Source organism: Zootoca vivipara, chromosome 12 (genome assembly GCF_965207765.1).
Source record: "Zootoca vivipara chromosome 12, rZooViv2.hap1.1, whole genome shotgun sequence".
Classification (NCBI taxonomy): Eukaryota; Metazoa; Chordata; class Lepidosauria; order Squamata; family Lacertidae; genus Zootoca; species Zootoca vivipara.
Genome location: NC_142595.1, coordinates 53,189,716 through 53,212,121, shown reverse-complemented (window position 1 = coordinate 53,212,121; position 22,406 = coordinate 53,189,716). Strand labels below are relative to the sequence as shown.

At 48.2% G+C, this 22,406-nt stretch overlaps 1 protein-coding gene across 1 annotated transcript; it reads right to left on the bottom strand.

Moving 5' to 3' along the window:
• Window positions 1-4,051: 4,051 nt before the first annotated feature.
• Window positions 4,052-17,215, bottom strand: LOC132593072 (2-acylglycerol O-acyltransferase 3-like). Its single transcript, XM_060281982.2, has 9 exons — window positions 17,077-17,215; window positions 16,474-16,548; window positions 16,141-16,233; window positions 15,579-15,686; window positions 10,001-10,071; window positions 9,597-9,801; window positions 8,099-8,270; window positions 6,945-7,147; window positions 4,052-6,453 (listed from the first exon to the last, which is right to left on the bottom strand). The coding sequence occupies exons 3-9, from the start codon at window positions 16,205-16,207 to the stop codon at window positions 6,299-6,301; spliced, it is 981 nt and encodes a 326-aa protein (XP_060137965.2). The 5' UTR covers window positions 16,208-16,233; window positions 16,474-16,548; window positions 17,077-17,215; the 3' UTR covers window positions 4,052-6,298.
• Window positions 17,216-22,406: the final 5,191 nt, after the last annotated feature.

The following is a 22,406-nucleotide window of genomic DNA, read 5'->3' as shown; positions in this document are numbered from 1 at the left end:
CCACCAAGCCTGGCTCTTTTTAGCTAGATCTCAGGGGAAGGCCCTCCCTCCACATAGAATTGTAAAATTATACCGTAGAGGCGGGAGGGAACCCTAGGGACATCTAGTCCAACCCGGCTCCCCTCCCCAGACCAGGTGCGCACAAACCTAAGTTCAACCCCCTATACATAGACAGGTGCATTCACAACATTATGCCAAAATAAGGCGAGAAACCTCCATTTTCCTTGTAACCTGAAAACTGACCCACCAGGAGCCACTTCGTTTGACAGCCACCCAATCAGCCCCTTAAACTTTAAATCCCCTTAATGGACAATGGCCTTCATAAGAATAGCTGGGTAAATAGCAGGCAAAATCTGCAGCGCTCTGAAAAACCCTCTGCAAAGAGCAGGTCAACATCTCACCCATCAAACAGCAGGGCATCAAACAGAACCATAAAATCATAGAATTGTAGAGCTGGAAGGGACCACGAGGGTCATCTAGTCCAACCCGGTGCAACGCAGGAATCTTTTGCTTCATGTGGGACTTGAACCCATGACTCCAAGATTCGGTAGAGACTCTCGTTCTCTACTGACTGAGCTTTCCCAGGTTGGTGGAAATAGAATCATAGAATCATAGAGTTGGAAGAGACCACAAGGGCCATCCAGTCCAACCCCCTGCCAAGCAGGAAACACCATCAAAGCATTCTTGACATATGGCTGTCAAGCCTCCGCTTAAAGACCTCCAAAGAAGGAGACTCCACCACACTCCTTGGCATCAATTAAGTCAATAAAACCCTATTGTATGAATGGAAAGCAATGGGAAAACACCGTAAATATCCAAAGAGTCTGTTTTATTTTGTACAGGAGCGTAAAACAAGAAAAACAAAAGCATAAATAAAGTGTTTCTGAGCCGCAGTGCTGGGCAGAGCAGGGGTGGCCATAATCCCACCTCCTCGGACCATTCCCTCTCAGCTGTCAATGGGCAACACCAGACCTGATAAAGGGAAAGACAGGGAATCACACTGGACAATCACAATACTGGCACAAGAGACTGGATGAGCAGCACTGAGTTGACATGACTGTAATGTGTTAACGGAAAAATCTGAGGGCTCCCTTGGACAAAACAAGACTCCAGCCAAAATATCAGAGCAAAACAGCAGCCAGTAGGCTTGGCCTTTATTAAGGATGGACTGTCGCGACAGGGCCCCACCTGCAACGAAGTGAAGCAAGATGGAGACCCCGAACAAAAGGGGTCTTCCCTTTTTATGTGCTCCCCACCACCAAGATACACCCCTAAGTCTACGTCACTAAAATGTCACTAATACATCATTAATACATCACAAAAAAGGAGGGGATCAGAGGTAGTAATTCGAGCACCTGGCCAGGTGTTCCTGGCGCCTTCTCACCCCCTCCCTTCTATATTTCCTCAGGTCAAAGGGAGGTGCACAGTCATCAGGAGGAAAAAATTCCTTCAGTAGCACCTTAAAGACCAACTAAGTTTTTATTTTGGTATGAGCTTTCGTGTGCATGCACACTTCTTCAGATACAGTGAAATGGAAGTTTCCAGGCACTTATGTAGAGAAGGGGTGGGGAGGGGAGGGGATGGGGAGGGGGGATCACTCAGAAGGGTGGTGGAAATGGGTGATTGACTGACTGATAGCTGTTGATGACCGCAAACGAGGAAGACCTTTTCTGGGAGGAAGACCTTTCATTGCCTACAGACAGCCACCCAATCTTAAACAACTCCTCACCCACAATAATACAACCACCAGACTTAACATGGACACTGGTACCAGAGCCTGCAATAAACCCAGATGCCAACTTTGCTGCCACATACACCCAGACAACACCATTACTGGCCCCAACAACATCCAACATACCATCTCAGGACTATTTAATTGCTCATCTTCTAACATTGTGTATGCCATCAAATGCCAACAGTGCCCTTCAGCTCTCTATATTGGACAAACAGGCCAAACCCTACGCCAAAGGATAAATGGACATAAATCTGACATCAGGAACCAGAAGACAGAAAAACCAGTAGGAGAACACTTCAATCTCCCAGGACATTCTATACAAGACCTCAAAGTAGCTGTCTTACTACAAAAGAATTTCAGAAATAGACTGGAAAGAGAAGTTGCTGAATTGCAACTTATCACCAAGCTCAAAACCATGGAGGGACCTGGTTTGAACAGAGATATCGGATTTTTATCTCATTATACATGATAAGCGATCTTCAGCCATCTCAACCCTTGCTTTTTCATGCAAATCCATTTGCAGTCGTTTGCGGTCATCAACAGCTATCAGTCAGTCAATCACCCATTTCCACCACCCTTCTGAGTGATCCCCCCTCCCCATCCCCACCCCTCCCCACCCCTTCTCTACATAAGTGCCTGGAAACTTCCATTTCACTGTATCTGAAGAAGTGTGCATGCACACGAAAGCTCATACCAAAATAAAAACTTAGTTGGTCTTTAAGGTGCTACTGAAGGAATTTTTTTTATTTTACTTCGATCCAGACCAACACGGCTACCTACCTGTAACCAGTCATCAGGAGGGTGATGGTTGTCCATTGACTTGGGCTTGGTCCGAATCCACATGAAGGGGGAAATCCATTGTATAGGAGATGGTCGGCTGTCTGGCACAGTTGGAGGTGGAATTAGTCGTCTCGCTCACCAGATTATGGCTGTTTCTCCTCCCAGGATCCCCCCTTTGATACAGTTTAATATACAGACTAAAATAAACATGGAATCAAAAGAACTCTGAGTCGTGAGTGTTTCATTTTAGATGTACAGTATGTGGAGAAACGGTCTGTCCTTGACAGTAATGGGTTAACACATTCAACCACTTTGGGTTACAGGCAACTTCAAAAACCCGTCAGTAATCACCTGAGGTAAGTGTAGAAAGGGGTTCTTATAACGTTGCAATGTCCAGTATATGATGGGTGGAAGTATATTTGGGACGTAGGAAGCTGTCAAAGTAGGTTCACCCGGTCTACCAATTGACGGAGAACAGACGCGGGAAACATGCTGATAGAGCCGTCAAAGTAGACTCATCCGGTCTACCCATACAAGGAGCGGGAGCGCGAGCGCGTCCTTCCGGAGGGACGAAGTGTCGGCCAGCCCTTATTTAGGGGGGGGGGCATAAAAGAAAGGAGGCTACGTGAAGAAGGGGTGTGCTTGTGGAACTGTGTAAACCTATATTTAGTGTAGAAAGATTGGGGGGGGGGGTTAATTCCTACAACAAATGCCAAAAGGAATGTAAAATATTTGCTCCAAGAGGGAAAGGCAGGCAACGTACTGACCCCTTGACTGACAGGTGACAGGTCATGGACTCAAATGTCTGTCTGTCACCCCTCCTGTTTTATGGCAAAGAAGGAGGTTTGAATGATGCTTCTCTGAAATGAATTGTGGAGGGGAAATGTAACTTCTAAAAGGAGTTACCGGTACACGCCTTGGTTTGGGGCTTATTCTTTCCTGGCTTAGAAGTTGAAACCTTATCGCAACAATAGAGATGGGGCTTAATAGCGGCTTCTTGCTTTCCTTATCCCTGGCTGTGGTCTCTTGATTTATCCTGACTGGTGAAAGGACCTCGCGGGGTGGACTGCAACCAGGGATGCCCAGATTTCAAGTCACCTTGGCAACCATGAAAGGATGATCAGACCGAATAGCTGCTTTTTGCTTGCATTTATTTCTCTGAGCTGCACGAGGACCTCTGGGGATAACTTGCTCACTGCAACCAGCGATGCCCAGATCTCCATTCCACATGGAACCAAAGCTATTCTTCACGACGGCAGGGTGCAAGCTGGGGGTTGCCTCAGGGCATGCGCAGAGTGCACACAATGTGCAAAGGGGAATGCTGAACCGAGGGCCCTCTCTCCCTCTGGCCTGAGCCTCCTGGCACCCCCCTGCCCTGCCTCGACCCGACCCGGGCATGTCCGGAGTTGCTCCTGAGTCTTAGAATTTTGAAGTGTCAGGCATAGCTCTAGTGGCTTTAGCCCAAACGTAGCAGAGTTTTCCTGCACAGCGCAGAAGCTAGTTGAGGTGGAAATGACTAGTCGGCTAGACGCAGAATAACTATTTACAGGATTTATTAAAAGAAAATAAAACCAGCAGAGTTTCTGCATACAAAGCAAAGCAAAATAAATCCTTTCTGTCTCTCTCTCTCCAACCACACGCAGCACTCCTACCCCTAACACCCAACAAGAAACAACTGTGCTAGCATTCCTAGATAACAGAGTTCAGTGCTAGTCATTAACCAATCAGAGAGCTGTTGCCAGGCCAGGCAGACCTTGGCTTTCTGCCAAGAGTAAATTGACACTGCCTTGAGTTAATTGTGTGAAGCCAGAATCTGTAAGTTTCCCATGAGAACCAATTATCAGAAACAATTATTGGGCAAGCAGATCCCCAAGCTCAGCTTCCCCTCCCTCTTTTCCGTGGCCCATAAGAGCAGGCCAAGCCCCCATTTTCCAAGTAAGAGCTGAGCCTGCATGTCTGAATGTTCTTCTCTCTTGCAGACAGGCAATCTCCTGGCCACTCACCCGGAGGGCATGTGGGCAGCCCCCTCAAGCCAGGGCCACGGATCCAGGGCCTTGGCCTGCTTCTCTGGCTGCCGGGCTCTGCAAACCTTGCCTTAATAATGCATGTGTGAATGAGACAACCAGCCTCGGGCTCCGCAGGCAGGCGCAAAAAGGGGATGCGGGCACCAAGGACCCAAAATCAGACACCAGGCGCGGCGCCTTTTATTGGAAATGGTGTGTACAGACGGGGATGGGGGGAAATAAAGTCTCCCGTGTGTCTCCCCCCCCCAACCACAACCTTGTGTCCCCTCAGGCTGCTTCGGGTTGAGCTCGGGTCCCTAGGTGACAGTTGGGGGGGGGTCTGCTGCTCTGCCTTTGCCCGCACCCCATGGCAGCTAGGGTCTCCCTATCCCAGCAGCCTTTGCACTCTGGCCTTGGGTTTCAGGGGTGGGTTAAGTGCAGGAATGGAGGAGACCCCCCCCAAGGGTCATTTAGCCAACCCCCTGATTCGTGCCCCCCCCCAACCTCTGCTTAGTAGCCTCCAAGGAAGGGGAGAAGGAAGTCGTGTGTGTGCGCGCACAAACACACACACACATATGTGTGCGCAATCGCAGCTCCCTCCATAGCAAGCCCCATGAAATGAGGTGGATCGTTTTATTCTTTCATTGCAGAGGGGTTGGGCTAGATGACCCTCGGGGGACCCTTCCAATTCCACACGGGGTTTCCTTTCTACGGAACAGCCTTAGGCAAAAGTATAAAGGTAGCTATGGTTTTCCCAGTACTGTAGTGATGTATGGAAGTGAGAGCTGGACCATAAAGAAGGCTGATCGCCAAAGAATGGATGCTTTTGAATTATGGTGCTGGAGGAGACTCTTGAGAGTCCCATGGACTGCAAGAAGATCAAACCTAGAATCATAGAATCATAGAGTTGGAAGAGACCACAAGGGTCATCCAGTCCAACCTCCTGCCGAGCAGGAAACACCATCAAAGCATTCTTGACAGATGGCTGTCAAGCCTCTGCTTAAAGACCTCCAAAGAAGGAGACTCCACCACACTCCTTGGCAGCAAATTCCACTGCAGAACAGCTCTTACTGGAACCTATGCATTCTGAAGGAAATCAGCCCTGAGTGCTCACTGGAAGGACAGATCGTGAAGCTGAGGCTCCAATACTTTGGCCACCTCATGAGAAGAGAAGAATCCTTGGAAAAGACCCTGATGTTGGGAAAGATTGAGGGCACTAGGAGAAGGGGACGACAGAGGACAAGATGGTTGGACAGTGTTCTCAAAGCCACCAACATGATGAGTCTGACCAAACTGCAGGATACAGGTAGGCAGAGTGGAAACAAAAAATTTTTAAAAATCCTTCAGTAGCACCCTAAAGACCAACTAAGTTTTAATTTTGGTATGAGCTTTCGTGTGCATGCACACTGACAAACTGCAGGAGGCAGTGGAAGACAGGAGTGACTGGCGTGCTCTGGTCCAGGAGGTCACGAAGAGTCGGACACAACTAAACGACTAAACAACAAGCAGAATTTCTAAGAGATGCTATGAAACTACTGTACGTCGCTATAAACGGAGAAACACCTTTTAACCTTATTGCCTTAGTTTTATTTTAAAGAATACCGTTCTATAAGCAGACTCCAGTTTTATGCTTTGTCTTATATACTTTTGTACTCTGCATGCCAGTTAATTGATTGATTATTGGTGTGCGCAGATGGGGACGACGACAAAGTCTCCCTGGTGTCTCCCCCACAACTTGTGTCCCCTGGTGCTGCTTCGGCTGAAGTCTGGTCCCTCTAGTCTAGGTGATGAGGAGCTGCTGGGAGGCCGGAAGGCCGCAGGATTCTTTATGGGCGTCAAAGAGCTGCTTCAGAGCCTCGACGTAGAGAGCGTGGAAGCTGTTCACCTCGTCCTCGGTGGGGCGCGGGCGGAGCGGGACCGGGATAGGCTTCCCCACTGCAGGAGAGAGAGGGGGGTGGTTTGGAGGGGCCTGCTGCTCTGACCATTGCATCTCCCAAGACCTCACCCCCACCTCAGCGGCCTTTGCACCCTGGCTTTGGAGTAAGGAGTGGGTTAAGTGCAGGAATAGAAGGGACCCCCGAGGGTCATGCAGCCCAACCCCTGCAATGCAGGAATCCCTGATTGGTGGCCCCCCAACCTCTGCTAGGTAACCTCCAAGGATGGGGAGAAGGATAAAACGAGGCGGATCGTTTTATTCTTTCATCACAGAGGGGTTGGGCTAGATGACCCTCAGGGAACCCTTCCAATTCCACATGGTTTCTGATTCAGTTCTAGGAGGGGGCGAGAGAGAGGCACGGCAGAACCTGCCACTTAGTATGATGCTGAAGAGTTTGCGGCTCTTTGCAAGCAAGTTGGTGAGTTGGGGGTGTTTTGGGGGGCAGAAGGCGGAGGCTAAGGAAGGGATGGGGAGCCTGCTGGGTCCTTACCCACCACCGTGATGGGGGCAGCCATGGGCAGGAGCCCCCAGGAGCGGCTGGAGAAGAGGCCCCTCCCGCTGAAGAGGCAAGGGGCGAAGCCGAGCAGCTGCTTGAAACCCAGCTGGAGGCGTCGAACGCAGCTGCCCTCGGGGAATCGGATCTGTCGGAAAATGTCGTTCTCCCCAAAGGTGTAAACGGGCACCAGGTCAGCCCTGTGAGGAGGAAGAGGAGGAAGAAAGGAATGTCGGGTCAGGGAGAGCATTTAATCCAACCAAGAACCTTGTGAGGTAGGCTAGGCTGTGGGAAGGCAGGGAGGGACCTTAGGATATGGAATTCACAGCCTGTTATACATTAAGAGAAAACTATCTCAAAATGTTGTACAGGTGGTATTTAATGCCAAATAAACTGGCTAAAATTTATAAAAAAATGTGTCAAGTAAATGCTAAAAATAGGTATGTGGGTCTTTCTTCCATTTGTGGTGGAGATGTAGGAAAGCGAAAGGCTTTTGGGGAAAGATATATAAAGAAATGGAGAAAATGTTTAAATGCTCTATTCCCAAAAGACCAGAAGCTTTTCTTATAGGCATAATAGGGAGAGATGTTCCCTAGAAGATGACTAAACTATTTATATGCCTGACAACTGCAGCTAGAATATTACATGCACAGAATTGGGGAAAAGAGTGAGTGGCTTTTGAAAGAAATGGACTAGGCAGAGATGGCAAAGCTCACAGCAAAATTAAGAGATCAGAATGATGAACTTTTTACAGAAGGATGAGGCCATTTGTGGATTATTTAAAAAAATATGACAGTCAAATGAAATCGTGGACAGGATTCGATATAAAAGCAGCAGAAGAAAAATGACCAAAAAAATGTAATATTTTTTTTGGTAATAGATAAAGATAAAGCACAGTAGAAAAGGTTTGAGTAAAAACACTGAGGGGGGGTCAGCTTATGGAGCAGTGGAATTATTTGTTAGGAAGGTTATTGAGAAAACGTAAGAAAAATGTAATAAAAAACTACATGGCAAGGGGCCTTCAGTCCTTGTAATTGCTTCTTTGGGGCAGGATCCACCAGGAAGCGCTGCCATGCTCACCCAGCCTGAGATATTGCTGACCTGTGCCCAACATCCCCCGGGACACCCCCTTGCCCCCTTGGTGCCCCTACCCATGTTGCAGCGCCAGGCGCACGAATCCCCTCCTTCCGTGAAGGCGGACGCGCTGCTCTCCGGGGGCACCGTCCAGCGACTCGGCCGCGCCCCCCACCACGATGACCACCGCGCGCCCGGGGGGCCCGCTCAGGAGGAAGTCCAGGGACCTTTTGTTAACCGGGACCATCCCTGGAAGTGGGAGAAAGCAAAGGTGCTTGTGGGTGCGAAGGAATTCTCTGCTTTTCAGGGGGTTGGACTACTAGAGGACCCTCGCGATTCTCCGCCAACTCTGAAATTGTGCGAGTCGATTAAAGGGCAAAAGAATCGCTGGCAAAGAATCAGCGTGTCTGAAAGTGGCTGGAGGATGGATGGCAGCTAACAGATTGAGGTTGAATCCTGACAAGACAGAAGTACTGTTCTTCTTGGGCGACAGGGGGTGGGCAGGTGTGGGGGATTCCCTGGTCTTTAAAGGGGCAACTGTGGCCCTGAAGGACCAAGTGCGCAGCCTGGAAGTCATTTTGGACTCACTGCTGTCCATGGAGGCACAGGTCAATTCTGTGTCTATCAGCTCCATCTGGTACGCAGGCTGAGACCCTACCTGCCTGTAGACTGTCTCGCCAGAGCGCTACATGCTCTAGTTATCTCTCGCTTGGACTACTGCAATGCGCTCTACGTGGGGCTACCTTTGAAGGTGACCCGGAAACTACAACTAACCCAGAATGCGGCAGCTAGACTGGTGACTGGGAGCGGCCGCCGAGACCACATAACACCGGTCTTGAAAGATCTACATTGGCTCCCAGTACGTTTCCGAGCACAATTCAAAGTGTTGGTGCTGACCTTTAAAGCCCTAAACGGCCTCGGCCCAGTAGACCTGAAGGAGCGTCTCCACACCCATTGTTCAGCCCGGACACTGAGGTCCAGCACCGAGGGCCTTCTGGCGGTTCCCTCGCCGTGAGAAGTGAGGTTACAGGGAACCACGCAGAGGGCCTTCTCAAAAGTGACGCCGCCCTGTGGAACATCCTCCCATCAGATGTCAAGGAAACTATCTGACTTTTAGAAGGCATCTGAAGGGACGTTCTGGGAAGTTTTTAATGTTTGGTGTTTTATCGTGTTTTTAATATTCTGTTGGAAGCCACCCAGAGTGGCTGGGAAAACCCAGCCAGATGGGTGGGGTATAAATAATAATTATCACCATCATAACCATCATCATGATTTGCGCACAGAAACGCCCCTTTTCGTTTGCACAGGAGCAAAGAATGGCAGGAAAAACAGAAATTCTTGCTGAGGAATTCTATTCCCAGGGGCTCTGGGAAGGCATTCCTGAGAGTGGGGTGGTTCAGGCAGGGTTCTTGAAGATGCTCCTTAGGGAAGGGGCCACCCACTTCCCCACCCCCAACCTGACCGGCTAGTAGCACAAGACGGCCTCTCAACCCCCTGTGGACTCCATGTGTCCACCCTAAGGACTTCCCTCCGCCCCCCCTCTTCATTCTCCATCCCTCACCCCATTGGCCTCACCTGAGCTCATAATGTACTCCCGGTAGACGGGCAGGCGGAACATCCCTGCGAGGCCGGCCAGGCTGGGCCGGAGGCCAGGGAAGGTGCGGGAGAAGCCTGTGGCCTCGGTGCAGAAGGCAGAAAAAGCCCCCGTGCAGATGATCCCGTGGGGGTGGGAGCCCAGGACGTAGTTCCGTGTCGGGGGCAGCTCGGCCGTCTTCACCAGCTGCAAGGCAGGAGGGGCATTTTGCCCCCCACCCGAATGTCACATTCAGAGAGGCAGTGCGCAGATCCCATGGCCAGCAGCCTTTGACGGCCACCACCTCCTGCTTATCCGTGATCTGGTCTCCAGGAGTGCCAAGGACTCCTGGCATCCTTCGAAGGATGGCAGACCCTCCGTCTCCCTGCCAGCCCCTTTCTCATACCTTGATGGGGAAATAATCCCGGTGGAGTTCCCAGACTCTCCAGTGCCTTGTCCAGTCGCTGCGGCGCCCACCTGCAAAAGCAAGGGTTCAGGCAGGGGACGGAATCAGAGAATTGTGGGGTTGGAAGGGGACCCCCAGGGGTCATCCAGTGCAACCCTCAGCAATGCAGGAATCACAGCCAAGGAATCCCTGGCAGATGAGCACCTGACCTCTGCTTAAATGTTTAGTTATTTAATTATTACTTGCGGATGTTTAATTTTAGTGTTTATTATTGGATTGTAATGGATTAGTGCATATTGCTTCATTTGGTGTAAGTTGTTTATTTTAAAGTTATTGTAACTTTTTAAAATATAGGATCTGATTGTTACTATTAATACTTGATATATTGTTGTTTGTTGTTGTTGTTGTTGTTATTATTATTATTATTGTGTGTGTGTGTTGGAAGCCACCCAGAGAGGCTGGGGCAGCCCAGCCAGATTAGCAGGGTATAAATAAAATAAAATAAAATAATTAATTTATGAGGAGGAGGAAGATGATCCTCGGGGTCCCTTCCAACTCTGATTCTAAGTTATATTTTGGGGAGGGCTCTTTTGATTCGTGTAAATTACAGGATTTCGTGTGTTTTTATAGTAAAAATTTAATAATTATAAATACTTAAATAAATGCAACTGATTTTTCTGCCCTCCATATACACACACACAAGGGGGGAGGGGGGGAGAGGGAGGGAGGGAGAGAGAGAGAGAGATGAAACCCCTCCTGCCATTGTGTCTTTTATTGGAAGCTGTCTTGGAAAATACATAACAGTAAATAGCAGGGACAGTGTTAGGGCAAAATTCTGGGTGCGAGAATGCTCAGCCACCCAGCTCATCAGGCAAGGGCCTGTGGTCGTTGCGGAGTATAAAAGGAAGGCGTCCAGCCACGATCCGGAGCAAACAGCAAGGTTTATTACTGCGCAGCAGGTTCAATGCCAGACTGAACACCGTGAACAGGGCTGCAAGAACTTTTAAAAGTTCCCACCACCATCCCATAATGCACATCGAAAGCATCATACATACATCACTTCTGACAGGGTAAAAAACGTCAGAAAAGGGGAAGGTGCAAGGGGCATTAGCATACAGGTAAAGAGGATTAACACAAGGTAACAGTGCAGGCCTTGGAGTTCAAAATGAAGCAGGGCAAAGGCTAATAGAGTTCTGTCAAGAGAACAAGCTGGTCATCACAAACACTCTCTTCCAACAACACAAGAGACGACTCTACACATGGATATCACCAAATGGGCAGCATCGAAATCAGATTGATTATATTCTCTGCAGCCAAAGATGGAGAAGCTCTATACAATCAGCAAAAACAAGACCTGGAGCTGACTGTAACTCAGATCATCAGCTTCTTATAGCAAAATTCCAGCTTAAACTGAAGAAAGTAGGAAAAACCACAGTGAATACACAGTGGAAGTGAGGAACAGGTTTAAGGATTTAGATTTGGTGGACAGAGTGCCTGAAGAACTATGGATGGAGGCTCGTAACATTATACAGGAGGCAGCAACGAAAACCATCCCAAGGAAAAGGAAATGCAAGAAGGCAAAATGGCTGTCCAACGAGGCCTTACGAATAGCGGAGAAGAGAAGGCAAGCAAAATGCAAGGGAGATAGGGAAAGATACAGGAAACTGAATGCAGATTTCCAAAAAACAGCAAGGAGAGATAAGAGGGTCTTCTTAAATGAGCAATGCAAAGAAATAGAGGAAAACAATAGAATGGGGAAAACCAGAGATCTGTTCAAGAAAATTGGAGATATGAAAGGAACATTTCGTACAAAGATTACCATAATCAAGGACAAAAGTGGTAAGGACCTAACAGAAGCAGAAGACATCAAGAAGAGGTGGCAAGAATACACAGAGGAATTATACCAGAAAGATATGGAGGTCTCGTACACCCCAGGTAGTGTGGTTGCTGACCTTGAGCCAGACATCTTGGAGAGTGAAGTCAAATGGGCCTTAGAAAGCACTGCTAATAACAAAGCCAGTGGAAGTGATGATATTCCAGCTGAACTATTTAAAATTTTAAAAGATAATGCTGTTAAGGTGCTACACCCAATATGCCAGCAAGTTTGGGAAACTCAGCAATGGCCAGAGGATTGGAGAAGATCAGTCTACATCCCAATTCCAAAGAAGGGCAGTGCCAAAGAATGCTCCAACTACCGCACAATTGCGCTCATTTCACACGCTAGCAAGGTTATGCTTAAAATTCTACAAGGCAGGCTTAGGCAGTATGTGGACCGAGAACTCCCAGAAGTGCAAGCTGGATTTCGAAAGGGCAGAGGAACCAGAGACCAAATAGTGTCTGAAATAGTACAGGAGAAACCAGGTGTCTGAAATAGTACAGGAGAGCAATCCTGAAGCCATTCGGACTCTCCCAAATTGACCCCAAATATTTCTCCGCGATGTACTAAACAAAATCTGCCCTTATTCCCTAAAGGGGTATACAAGAGCCCTTGTAGAGTCCTTTGGAGGTTTTCTATCAGTAGGAGAAAATAACAGAGGCCAACCAGAGAATATTGAGAAGCAAAGCAGCTAGTAAGTTTGATCTTTATTGACTGTTGCATCAGGGTGCTCCCTCACAGGCAGGAGAAAGGAGGAGGACCCAGAACAAAGGTGTGCCTGCCCTTATATATACATTTGAAATTGCCCTCCAAGGCCATCCCCAGAAGCATCAGACATACATCACAGAAGGCAGACCACCCCCCAGACATGTCATACCTGCATCACAGAAAAAGGGTGCTCTACAGCAGAAATTGCGCTCATTTCACACGCTAGCAAGGTTATGCTTAAAATTCTACAAGGCAGGCTTAGGCAGTATGTGGACTGAGAACTCCCAGAAGTGCAAGCTGGATTTCGAAGGGGCAGAGGAACCAGAGACCAAATTGCAAACATGCGCTGGATTATGGAGAAAGCTAGAGAGTTCCAGGAAAAACGTCTACTTCTGCTTCATTGACTATGCAAAAGCCTTTGACTGTGTCGACCACAGCAAACTATGGCAAGTTCTTAAAGAAATGGGAGTGCCTGATCACCTCATCTGTCTCCTGAGAAATCTCTATGTGGGACAAGAAGCTACAGTTAGAACTGGATATGGAACAACTGATTGGTTCAAAATTGGGAAAGGAGTACCACAAGGCTGTATATTGTCTCCCTGCTTATTTAACTTATATGCAGAATTCATCATGTGAAAGGCTGGACTAGATGAATCCCAAACTGGAATTAAGATTGCCGGAAGAAATATCAACAACCTCAGATATGCTGATGACACAACCTTGATGGCAGAAAATAAGGAGGAATTAAAGAACCTTTTAATGAGGGTGAAAGAGGAGAGCACAAAATATGGTCTGAAGCTCAACATCAAAAAAACCAAGATCATGGCCACTGGTCCCATCACCTCCTGGCAAATAGAAGGGGAAGAAATGGAGGCAGTGAGAGATTTTACTTTCTTGGGCTCCTTGATCACTGCAGATGGTGACAGCAGTCACGAAATTAAAAGACGCCTGCTTCTTGGGAGAAAAGCAATGACAAACCTAGACAGCATCTTAAAAAGCAGAGACATCACCTTGCCGACAAAGGTCCGTATAGTTAAAGCTATGGTTTTCCCAGTAGTGATGTATGGAAGTGAGAGCTGGACCATAAAGAAGGCTGATCGCCGAAGAATTGATGCTTTTGAATTATGGTGCTGGAGGAGACTCTTGAGAGTCCCATGGACTGCTAGAAGATCAAACCTATCAATTCTTAAGGAAATCAGCCCTGAGTGCTCCCTGGAAGGACAGATCGTGAAGCTGAGGCTCCAATACTTTGGCCACCTCATGAGAAGAGAAGAATCCTTGGAAAAGACCCTGATGTTGGGAAAGATTGAGGGCACTAGGAGAAGGGGACGACAGAGGACAAGATGGTTGGACAGTGTTCTCGAAGCTACGAACATGAGTTTGACCAAACTACGGGAGGCAGTGCAAGACAGGAGTGCCTGGCGTGCTATGGTCCATGGGGTCACGAAGAGTCGGACACGACTAAACGACTAAACAACAACAACAACAGTGCAGGATGTTCCAGGACATTGATAAACAAGTACCAGTAAGTATCTGGGAGGGGATCCTTGGCAGGAGATGGTACCTGAATGGATTATGGATATGCAGAGGAGCACCACCCTGGCTACCTGACCTCTCGCTTAAAGGATTATGGCTGTTCCCTGCATCCCTGAGAGCCCTTGGCCAGAGTCCCAAAAGGGGGTTTCATTTAGAAGTAAAGATACACGGTATTCATTCATAAAGAAATATGGTTACATAGAGTCTCAGGCAACAGAGAAAGGGTAGGAAAGGGAGCCTTTATTACACAGGGCTTGATCTTGAGGGGTTCGTGTTGTTGCGATACTAGAGTGGAGTTGTAGGATCAAATGGGGTCCCCTTGAGGGCATTTGTGCCAATCTTGATTCCCAAATGAAGCCTCGTTTGGGTGCCCCCCCATAAAATTCCCTAACAGACAGAAACAGGTTTGGGATGCTCCCAAGCCGCCCCAGGGGAAGCGGGTGAAGGAGGCTGGAGGAGGAGAGGCAGGGCGAGACAGCAGCTCAAGCTGTGTGGGTCTGGATGTGGGGCTCAGCACCCTTCTCAGACAGGGAGAGGGGCCTTTCACCTGGCCTCCAGGTAGGGTTGTGGGCAGTGCAGAATTTATGTACTATATAAGCTATAGCTTAGGGCCCCACTCTCATGGGGGCCCCCAAAAATTTAAAGGAAAAAACCTGGATGTACATTTCCAAAATATAAGATAAAAAACAAATAAAATAAAACCTACTTACAGCAGCAGTGTTCTGTGTTGTGTCGGCTCCTAGGATGTAAGTCATGGGCCCCGCCTGCTAGCCTGCTCCCTCAAATATCACGGGTTTGCTCCTTTCTATATATAGGGTGCCTACATTCTGCATGAATGCACGGCTATAGATACCTATGAGGTCCATAAATTACCATATAGCATATCAAAACAAAATACAAAAATCCTTCCAGTAGCACCTTGTTGTTGTTTAGTCGTTTAGTCGTGTCCGACTCTTCGTGACCCCATGGACCAGAGCACGCTTTGTTGTCTTTGTCCATGGAGTTTTCTTGGCAGGGATACTGTAGTGGCTTGTCAGTTCCTTCTCCAGGTGGATCACGTTTAGTCAAAACTCTCCCCTATGACCTGTCCATCTTGGGTGGTCCTGCATGGCATAGCTCATAGCTTCACTGAGTTATTCAAGCCCCTTCGCCACGACAAGGCATTGATCCATGAAGGGGATAGTAGCACCTTAGAGACCAACTAAGTTTATCATAGGTATGAGCTTTCGTGTGCATGCACACTTCTTCAGAAGGATTTTTGTATTTTGTTTTGACTGCATCAGACCAACACGGCTACCTACCAGTACCTGTAACATATAGCATATATTCAACACAAAAAACAGCAACCATTTGTTGTGGACAAAATACAGCTGGACATATAAAGGGCCCCATCACCTTCAGTAGCGTAGGGCCTCATCAAACCCAAATCCGGCCCTGGTTGGGGGGAATCGAACTCACCTCTCTCTGGAGTATCCCAGTCGAAGATCCACCAGGCGAAATACAGGACGCTGATAGACCAGTAGGAGGTGAAGAGCAGGTAGACCAGGAGAACGGAGAAGAAGGCACCTGGTGGGGGGGGGGAGAGGCCAGAGGCAGGTGAGGGACAGGCCAGCCTCCATGGTTAAAAGCTCCCTGGGTTATGGGGAGTTTTCTGAAGGGGTCCTTCTAGGGCAGGCTTCCTCAACCTCGGCCCTCCAGATGTTTGGAGACTACAATTTCCATCATCCCTGACCATTGGTCCTGCTAGCTAGGGAACATGGGAGTTGTAGGCCCATGATCTGAAGCCCCCCTAAATCCAGAAGGACATTTTAGGTTGGAAGGGGCACCCCAGGGTCATCTAGCCCAACCCCCTGCCTGCGGTGCTGACTCCCTAGTCCAGACATACCTGGCCCAAAGCTGCTTTGGAAAGAGGGAAAATAAAGACCAACTAAGTTTTTATTTTGGCATGAGCTTCCGTGTGCATGCACAAAAGTGTGACGAAGTGTCCCCTCTCTGCCACCCACCCCAGTTCCCAACTTACCAAAGAAGAGGAAGGTGAGGACCAACTGGAAGACGCTCAGGGCCTCCAGATGCTTCTGCAGAGCCATCTTCTGACCCTCAAGTGGAAGAGACCCTGGGGAGAAAATTTACACCCGGGGGGGGAGTTGGGGGGGGGCTCTGCAGTGGGACTCCAGCCAGGAGGTGCCCCTGCCTCGGCAGAAGGGAGAGCATTAAGACGCAGGTGTGTTCAGCCCAGGTGGCCTCCGAGCTGCATCTCAAAACGTACCTGCTCCCCTTCAGCAGTACCCTCGGGATGGGGGCATCATTTGGGGCAGGAGGGAGGAGAGGGAGGGGGAGGAGGAAAGAGCCTCACTTGTCCAGGAGAAGATGTTGTCCTGCAATGTACACCGTCTCTCTCTGCCGCCTGTTCTTTGGTCCCCAGGTGGGCCTGCAAAAAGGACCCAGGTGAGGCAAAGGGGACCCGGGTGAGCTCTCCTCCTCCAAGAGGAGACAAGGCGTATCATTTCATTCCTGGCCTTTAAAAGGTCAAGCCCAGCGGCTCCCAAACTGTGCACGCCCACCCAGAGACACCTTCAGATGGGTTTATTGTGACTCCCAGCCAGGGCACTAGAGCCAATCTCTATGGTGCAGTGAGAAGCCAGAGGGGAGGGCCAGGGGGAGGATGCCCCTGCCAGCCCCATAGCCATGGGGTGAGTGGAGGAAGACCAGGAGCAGCAGGGCTCCATCTTTTGTAATCAGCAGCCGCCAGGCTGGCCCTCACCCCAGGGCCGCCCTGCCCTCTCGTCCCACCAGACAAAGCTTGGGGTGCCAGGATCGATTGGCCCGTCTGCACACCTCTCTTCTCCAAGCCACCAGGAACAGAGGAAGCGGCGCTTGAGGAGATGCATAAAATGCAATAAAAAGCAGGGAAGAACCGTTTGAAAAACAGGTGCATTTCATAAACTGTGGGACTTACTGTAGAACCGTAAAGCGGTCTAGTTGGAAGGGACCCTCAAGGGTCATCCAGCCCAACCCCTGGCAAGGCAGGATTTGCAGCAGCTTTGGCGGTGACACTGTAGCTCTAGGAAAGAAGGAGTGCCTCTGAGCAGGTGAAGAGTCCTCTGAGGATCCGCAGTTGCTGCTGCCTTCCTTTCAAAGGGACCAAGCGCAGCTCCTCCTGGTGGCCTTTAGGTGCCCCTGGAAGAAAGGTAAGGTAAAGGTAAAGGGACCCCTGACCATTAGGTCCAGTCGTGACCGACTCTGGGGTTGCGCGCTCATCTCGCATTATTGGCCGAGGGAGCCGGCGTATAGCTTCCAGGTCATGCGGCCAGCATGACAAAGCCGCTTCTGGCAAACCAGAGCAGCACACGGAAACGCTGTTTACCTTCCCGCTGTAGTGGTACCTATTTATCTACTTGCATTTTGACGTGCTTTCGAACTGCTAGGTTGGCAGGAGCTGGGACCAAGCAACAGGAGCTCACCCCGTCACAGGGATTCGAACCGCCGACCTTCTGATCAGCAAGCCCTAGGCTCAGTGGTTTAACCACAGCGCCACCTGGGTCCCTCCTGGAAGAAAGACAGGATGAGAAATCCCCGGGATTTCTGAAGCGCCCTGTGGGTGCTGTTCAAAGGTTGCCGCCTCCTCCTCCTGCCAGGCAAGGCAGTGAGATCCAAGCTGACCTGACCCTGGAGAGGGCAAAGGTAGAAATTATGCAAAGCTTTTGCTGGTAATGACATTGCTTCCTGCCTCAGGGCAGGAACATCCTCTCCCCAAATTAGCATTTATGCATCGCAATACTGTCCTCCCAAAATCTGTAAGCGTCAAGACTTGCATAAGCAAATGCTTCAAAGAGGCATTCTCATATTGGCACCTCCAGCAGCATGTCCTTATACCATAGATCATCCCTTTTTACATCGATGTATCGGAGCCCAATAAATTCCAAATATTACTTTTGGTTGTACAAAACGTAGTTTATAATCTAATGGCACTTTAGCCTCAGAAGCTAAAACATTGGGTTTACAAAAAAAAATGGCTACAGGGTCACAATTCATAAGATATATTCTGCCATTTATTTACAAGGGGAAATGGTCAAGACTTTCATATGTGCTTAAACTTTAAACCTTACTAGACAAAATGGTAAAAACGTAGATAATCACTCCTTAAAAAACGACGACACTCTGTTCTAACTCTGAAAACCAATAATCTTTCCTTGCCAGAAAGCAGAGCTGGGCTGAATTTCAACCCATCACCACATCAGACACATTGCCTTTCACATAGCTCTAAAATGGGAGTTAGAAGGGACCCTGAGGTCATTTAGTCTAACCCTCTAAGATACAGGATTCACAAGATTTGAATGAAAATACCAACTTTATACAGAACCCTTTAGCAGATGAGTTTTTTTCCTTAAGAGACTGATACCAGGAGCCCGACAATAACCCTTCTGTCCAACAGAATCGAAGTTAAAACTAGACTCAGATAGACAATTCCTGGCTATGGAAGCTCTACTTTTGACAAACAATTCACCTTTATTGGAATAGCTGTTCAATTTTCCTTTAGTCATTCCTCTAGTCACTTGGAGAAAGACTCTCCTTTGGAGCCTCTCTCAATAACAAACATTTGCACACCTTATTCTCACATTTATAATGTTTAAGATTGATGGGTTCAACATGATTTCTTTATACTAGAAATTTTTTAACAGGTTGGCAGTTTTAACTATGCACACTTAAGAAGGCAGTCTATGGATGTTGTGGCCAATTTAAACACTGTTAGGGCAAAATTCTGGGTGCGAGAATGCTCAGCCACCCAGCTCATCAGGCAAGGGTTAGGTCATTGCGGAGTATAAAAGGAAGGAGTCCAGTCACGATCCGGAGCAAACAGCAAGGTTTATTACTGCGCAACAGGTTCAATGCCAGACTGAACACCGTGAACAGGGCTGCAAGAACTTTTAAACAGGATTAACACAATGCATGATGTCCCAGGACATTGATAAGCAAGTACCAGTAAGTATCTGGGAGGGGATCCTTGGCAGGAGATGGTACCTGAATGGATTATGGATATGCAGAGGAGCACCACCCTGGCTACGTGACCTCTCGCTTAAAGGATTATGGCTGTTCCCTGCATCCCTGAGAGCCCTTGGCCAGAGTCCCAAAAGGGGGTTTCATATAGAAATACAGTACAGATACACGATATTCATTCATAAAGAAATATGGTTACATAGAGTCTCCGGCAACAGAGAAAGGGTAGGAAAGGGAGCCTTTATTACACAGGGCTTGATCTTGAGGGGTTCGTGTTGGTGCGATACTAGAGTGGTGTTGTAGGATCAGACGGGGTCCCCTTGAGGGCATTTGTGCCAATCTTGATTCCCAAATGAAGCCTCGTTTGGGTGCCCCACCCCCTATAAAATTCCCTAACAAACACAAACCCCATAACATATCTAAACCTTGAGTACATCTCTTATCCACTAATAGCTGGTGTTTATGAAGTGAACATTTTCAAGTTTCAAAATATTTTCAAAGCATTGAGCAAGCATTTTCAAAGTTACAACTCTTTATTTTCCTTCATCCTGCCCCCTTTACTGTTGAAAAATGGGTATGTACACACACACACACACACACACACACACACACACATTTTTACTTTTGGAGAGAAAAAATGGCCTTCTACAGCCTCCATAAAACAAACCTTTACACACTACTTCCACTCTTTTTAATATTTGCCATGTTTTTGGGTTGATCAAGCCCTTACATAAAAATTATTTAAGCAAGCTTGCATTTTGTTTTGTTTTGTTTTGTTGTTGTTGTTGTTGTTGTTGTTGTTGTTGTTGTTGTTGTTTTAGCCCCTGAAACATTTCTTAAATACAATTGGAGGGGTTTATCAGAGTTCAGACGGGAAGTAAGCTCTCGTTGGGCTTCTTTTTCCCCTGAAGTCTGCAGAGTTGTCTCTTTGGACAGGGGTGCACCCATTTTTGCCCTGGTCAGTCTCCGAAGGGGCACTTGCGCAAGTTCTAGCCCTGCACAGTCTCCGAAGGGGCTGGGGGGGGTCTCTCGGGGTTATGGGGCACCTGGGGAACCTGGAGCACGTTTAAGGAAAGTGGCCTGACTCCGATAGGAAAGTGGTCTGACTCCGATAGGCAAACGGGTTTGGGAAGGTTTCTATAAGGGGCCTTCGAAAGGAAAATGGGGATTGGAAAGTCTCTTAGGAAAACGTTCTAGGAAAGTGGACACACTCCGATGAGGACTCCTATTCCCTCCCACTTCACAAGGATGTCACAGCAATCTCCCTGCCTCTTACACTCTAGACTGATATAGGCAAAAATCTGCCCTTATTCCCTTATTGGGTTCTCCATCGGTTGGAGAATATAACAGAGGCCAACCAGAGAAGTTTGAGAAGCAAAGCCTTTATTTTCGCTGTTGCAACAGGGTCCTTCCTCTCACGCAGGAGAACAAGGAAGGAACCCCAAACAAAGGTGTCCTGCCCTTAAAAAGAAATTTGAAATTGGTTTCAGCCCACCCCCCAGAAGCATCATCCATATGTCACAGAAGGGGTGTAGCCCAAGGCCGCCTTCCCTAGATTCATCATAGGTACATCATGAAAGGGGAGGTCTGGTGGCAGTAATCTGAGCAGTCTGGACCCTGCCCCCAAAACCTAATCAACAAAAAAGAGATATTTACATTTCCCTGTTTCCCAGCCAAGTTAATCACACCCTTTTGTCTGGCACCCAGGTATCAGGATGCCAGGGATTATCACTTTAATTCCTGAGGCAATGAGAAGGTTCCCCCCACCCCCCTTCTTCCTTGCAGAGGAACACCTGGTCAGAGAGAGAGAGTCAAAATGGTGTCAGTCAGGCCTGTCTTCCTGTGCTGCTTCAGACATGTTTCTGTACATTCATGTACATGTTTTATGAACAATTATTATATATATATATATATGACCTTAAAATTCTTATAACAAGACCCAGGTCCAGGGCCGTCTTAAGCATATCCGGCGTCGTGGTGCGAAGATCCCTCTGGCGCCCCCGCCCCCCATTTCCCAGAGTTGTTGACCTTTTTAGGGAGCTGACACCACACTTACATATTATCTCTGTTTGGGGAAAGAAAACAGGAAACATAAACAAACTGTTTTTGTTGCCCGTTTATTGTGTGCCGAGGTCCCCAAACCACCGCTCAAAGTAAAACACACTCCACACATACAAGCCTGCAATTTACACATGGTTTACAAGCCACAAGGAACACCATTTCAGATAAAATCACAGCGGACTTTGCAGAGAATCTCACCTTAGAGATCTATAGCAAACCTTTTTAGAACTAAAATATCCACCTGATGAAGTTAAACAACAGATCAACAGAGCCAGACTGATACCTAGAGAGAACCTGCTGCAGGACAGACCCAAAAAAGAAAATAACAGAACACCACTAGTCATCACATACAGCTCCCAAGCTAAAACAGTACAACGCATCATCAGAGATCTACAGCCTCTCCTGGACAATGACAGCTCTCTTTCTCAAGCTCTAGGAGGAAGACCTTTCATTGCCTACAGACAGCCACCCAATCTTAAACAACTTCTCACCCACAATAATACAACCACCAGACTTAACATGGACACTGGTACCAGAGCCTGCAATAAACCCAGATGCCAACTTTGCTGCCACATACACCCGGACAACATCATTACTGGCCCCAACAACATTCAACATACCATCTCTGGACTATTCAATTGCTCATCTTCTAACATTGTGTATGCCATCAAATGCCAACAGTGCCCTTCAGCTCTCTATATTGGACAAACAGGCCAAACCCTACGCCAAAGGATAAATGGACATAAATCTGACATCAGGAATCACAAGACAGAGAAACCAGTAGGAGAACACTTCAGTCTCCCAGGACATTCTATACAAGATCTCAAAGTACAGTAGCAGTCTTATTACAAAAGTTCCTCTTAGCGTACCTTACCTTTCCCCCTTCCTTTGCGACTCTTGATCCGACAGGAGCAACTCCTCTGGGTGCTCCAAACTCCAGGAAGGCAGACCAGGCAGGCAGCGGGCCAGGCACAAGCATTGCGCCACCAAGCCTTGCCTTAGGGCTGGCCCTGCCCGCTTTCCTCCGCACGGATCGAGTAAGAGGCAGGGCGCAGTAGTTTTAAGTGGCTGACCCATCCTGAATGAGAAATCTCCAGCTCACGAGGCAACCGTGAGCCAATCGTTCCACCGGCTAATCTGCAGGGTTGTTGTGAGGGTCAAATGGAAGAAGAGAATCATGTGCGCTTCTTGGAGGAAAAGGTTTTTAAAAATCAACGAATAACTCCGCAC

Coding starts and splice junctions, on each gene's coding strand:
- LOC132593072 (XM_060281982.2), bottom strand. CDS start 16,207: ATGGCTCTGCAGAAGCATCTGGAGGCCCTGAGCGTCTTCCAGTTGGTC. Junction 9,802..10,000: donor GGGATTATTTCCCCATCAAG/GTATGAGAAAGG, acceptor CCTGCCTTGCAG/CTGGTGAAGACGGCCGAGCT. Junction 7,148..8,098: donor CGCCTGGCGCTGCAACATGG/GTAGGGGCACCA, acceptor TCCTCCTCACAG/GGCTGACCTGGTGCCCGTTT.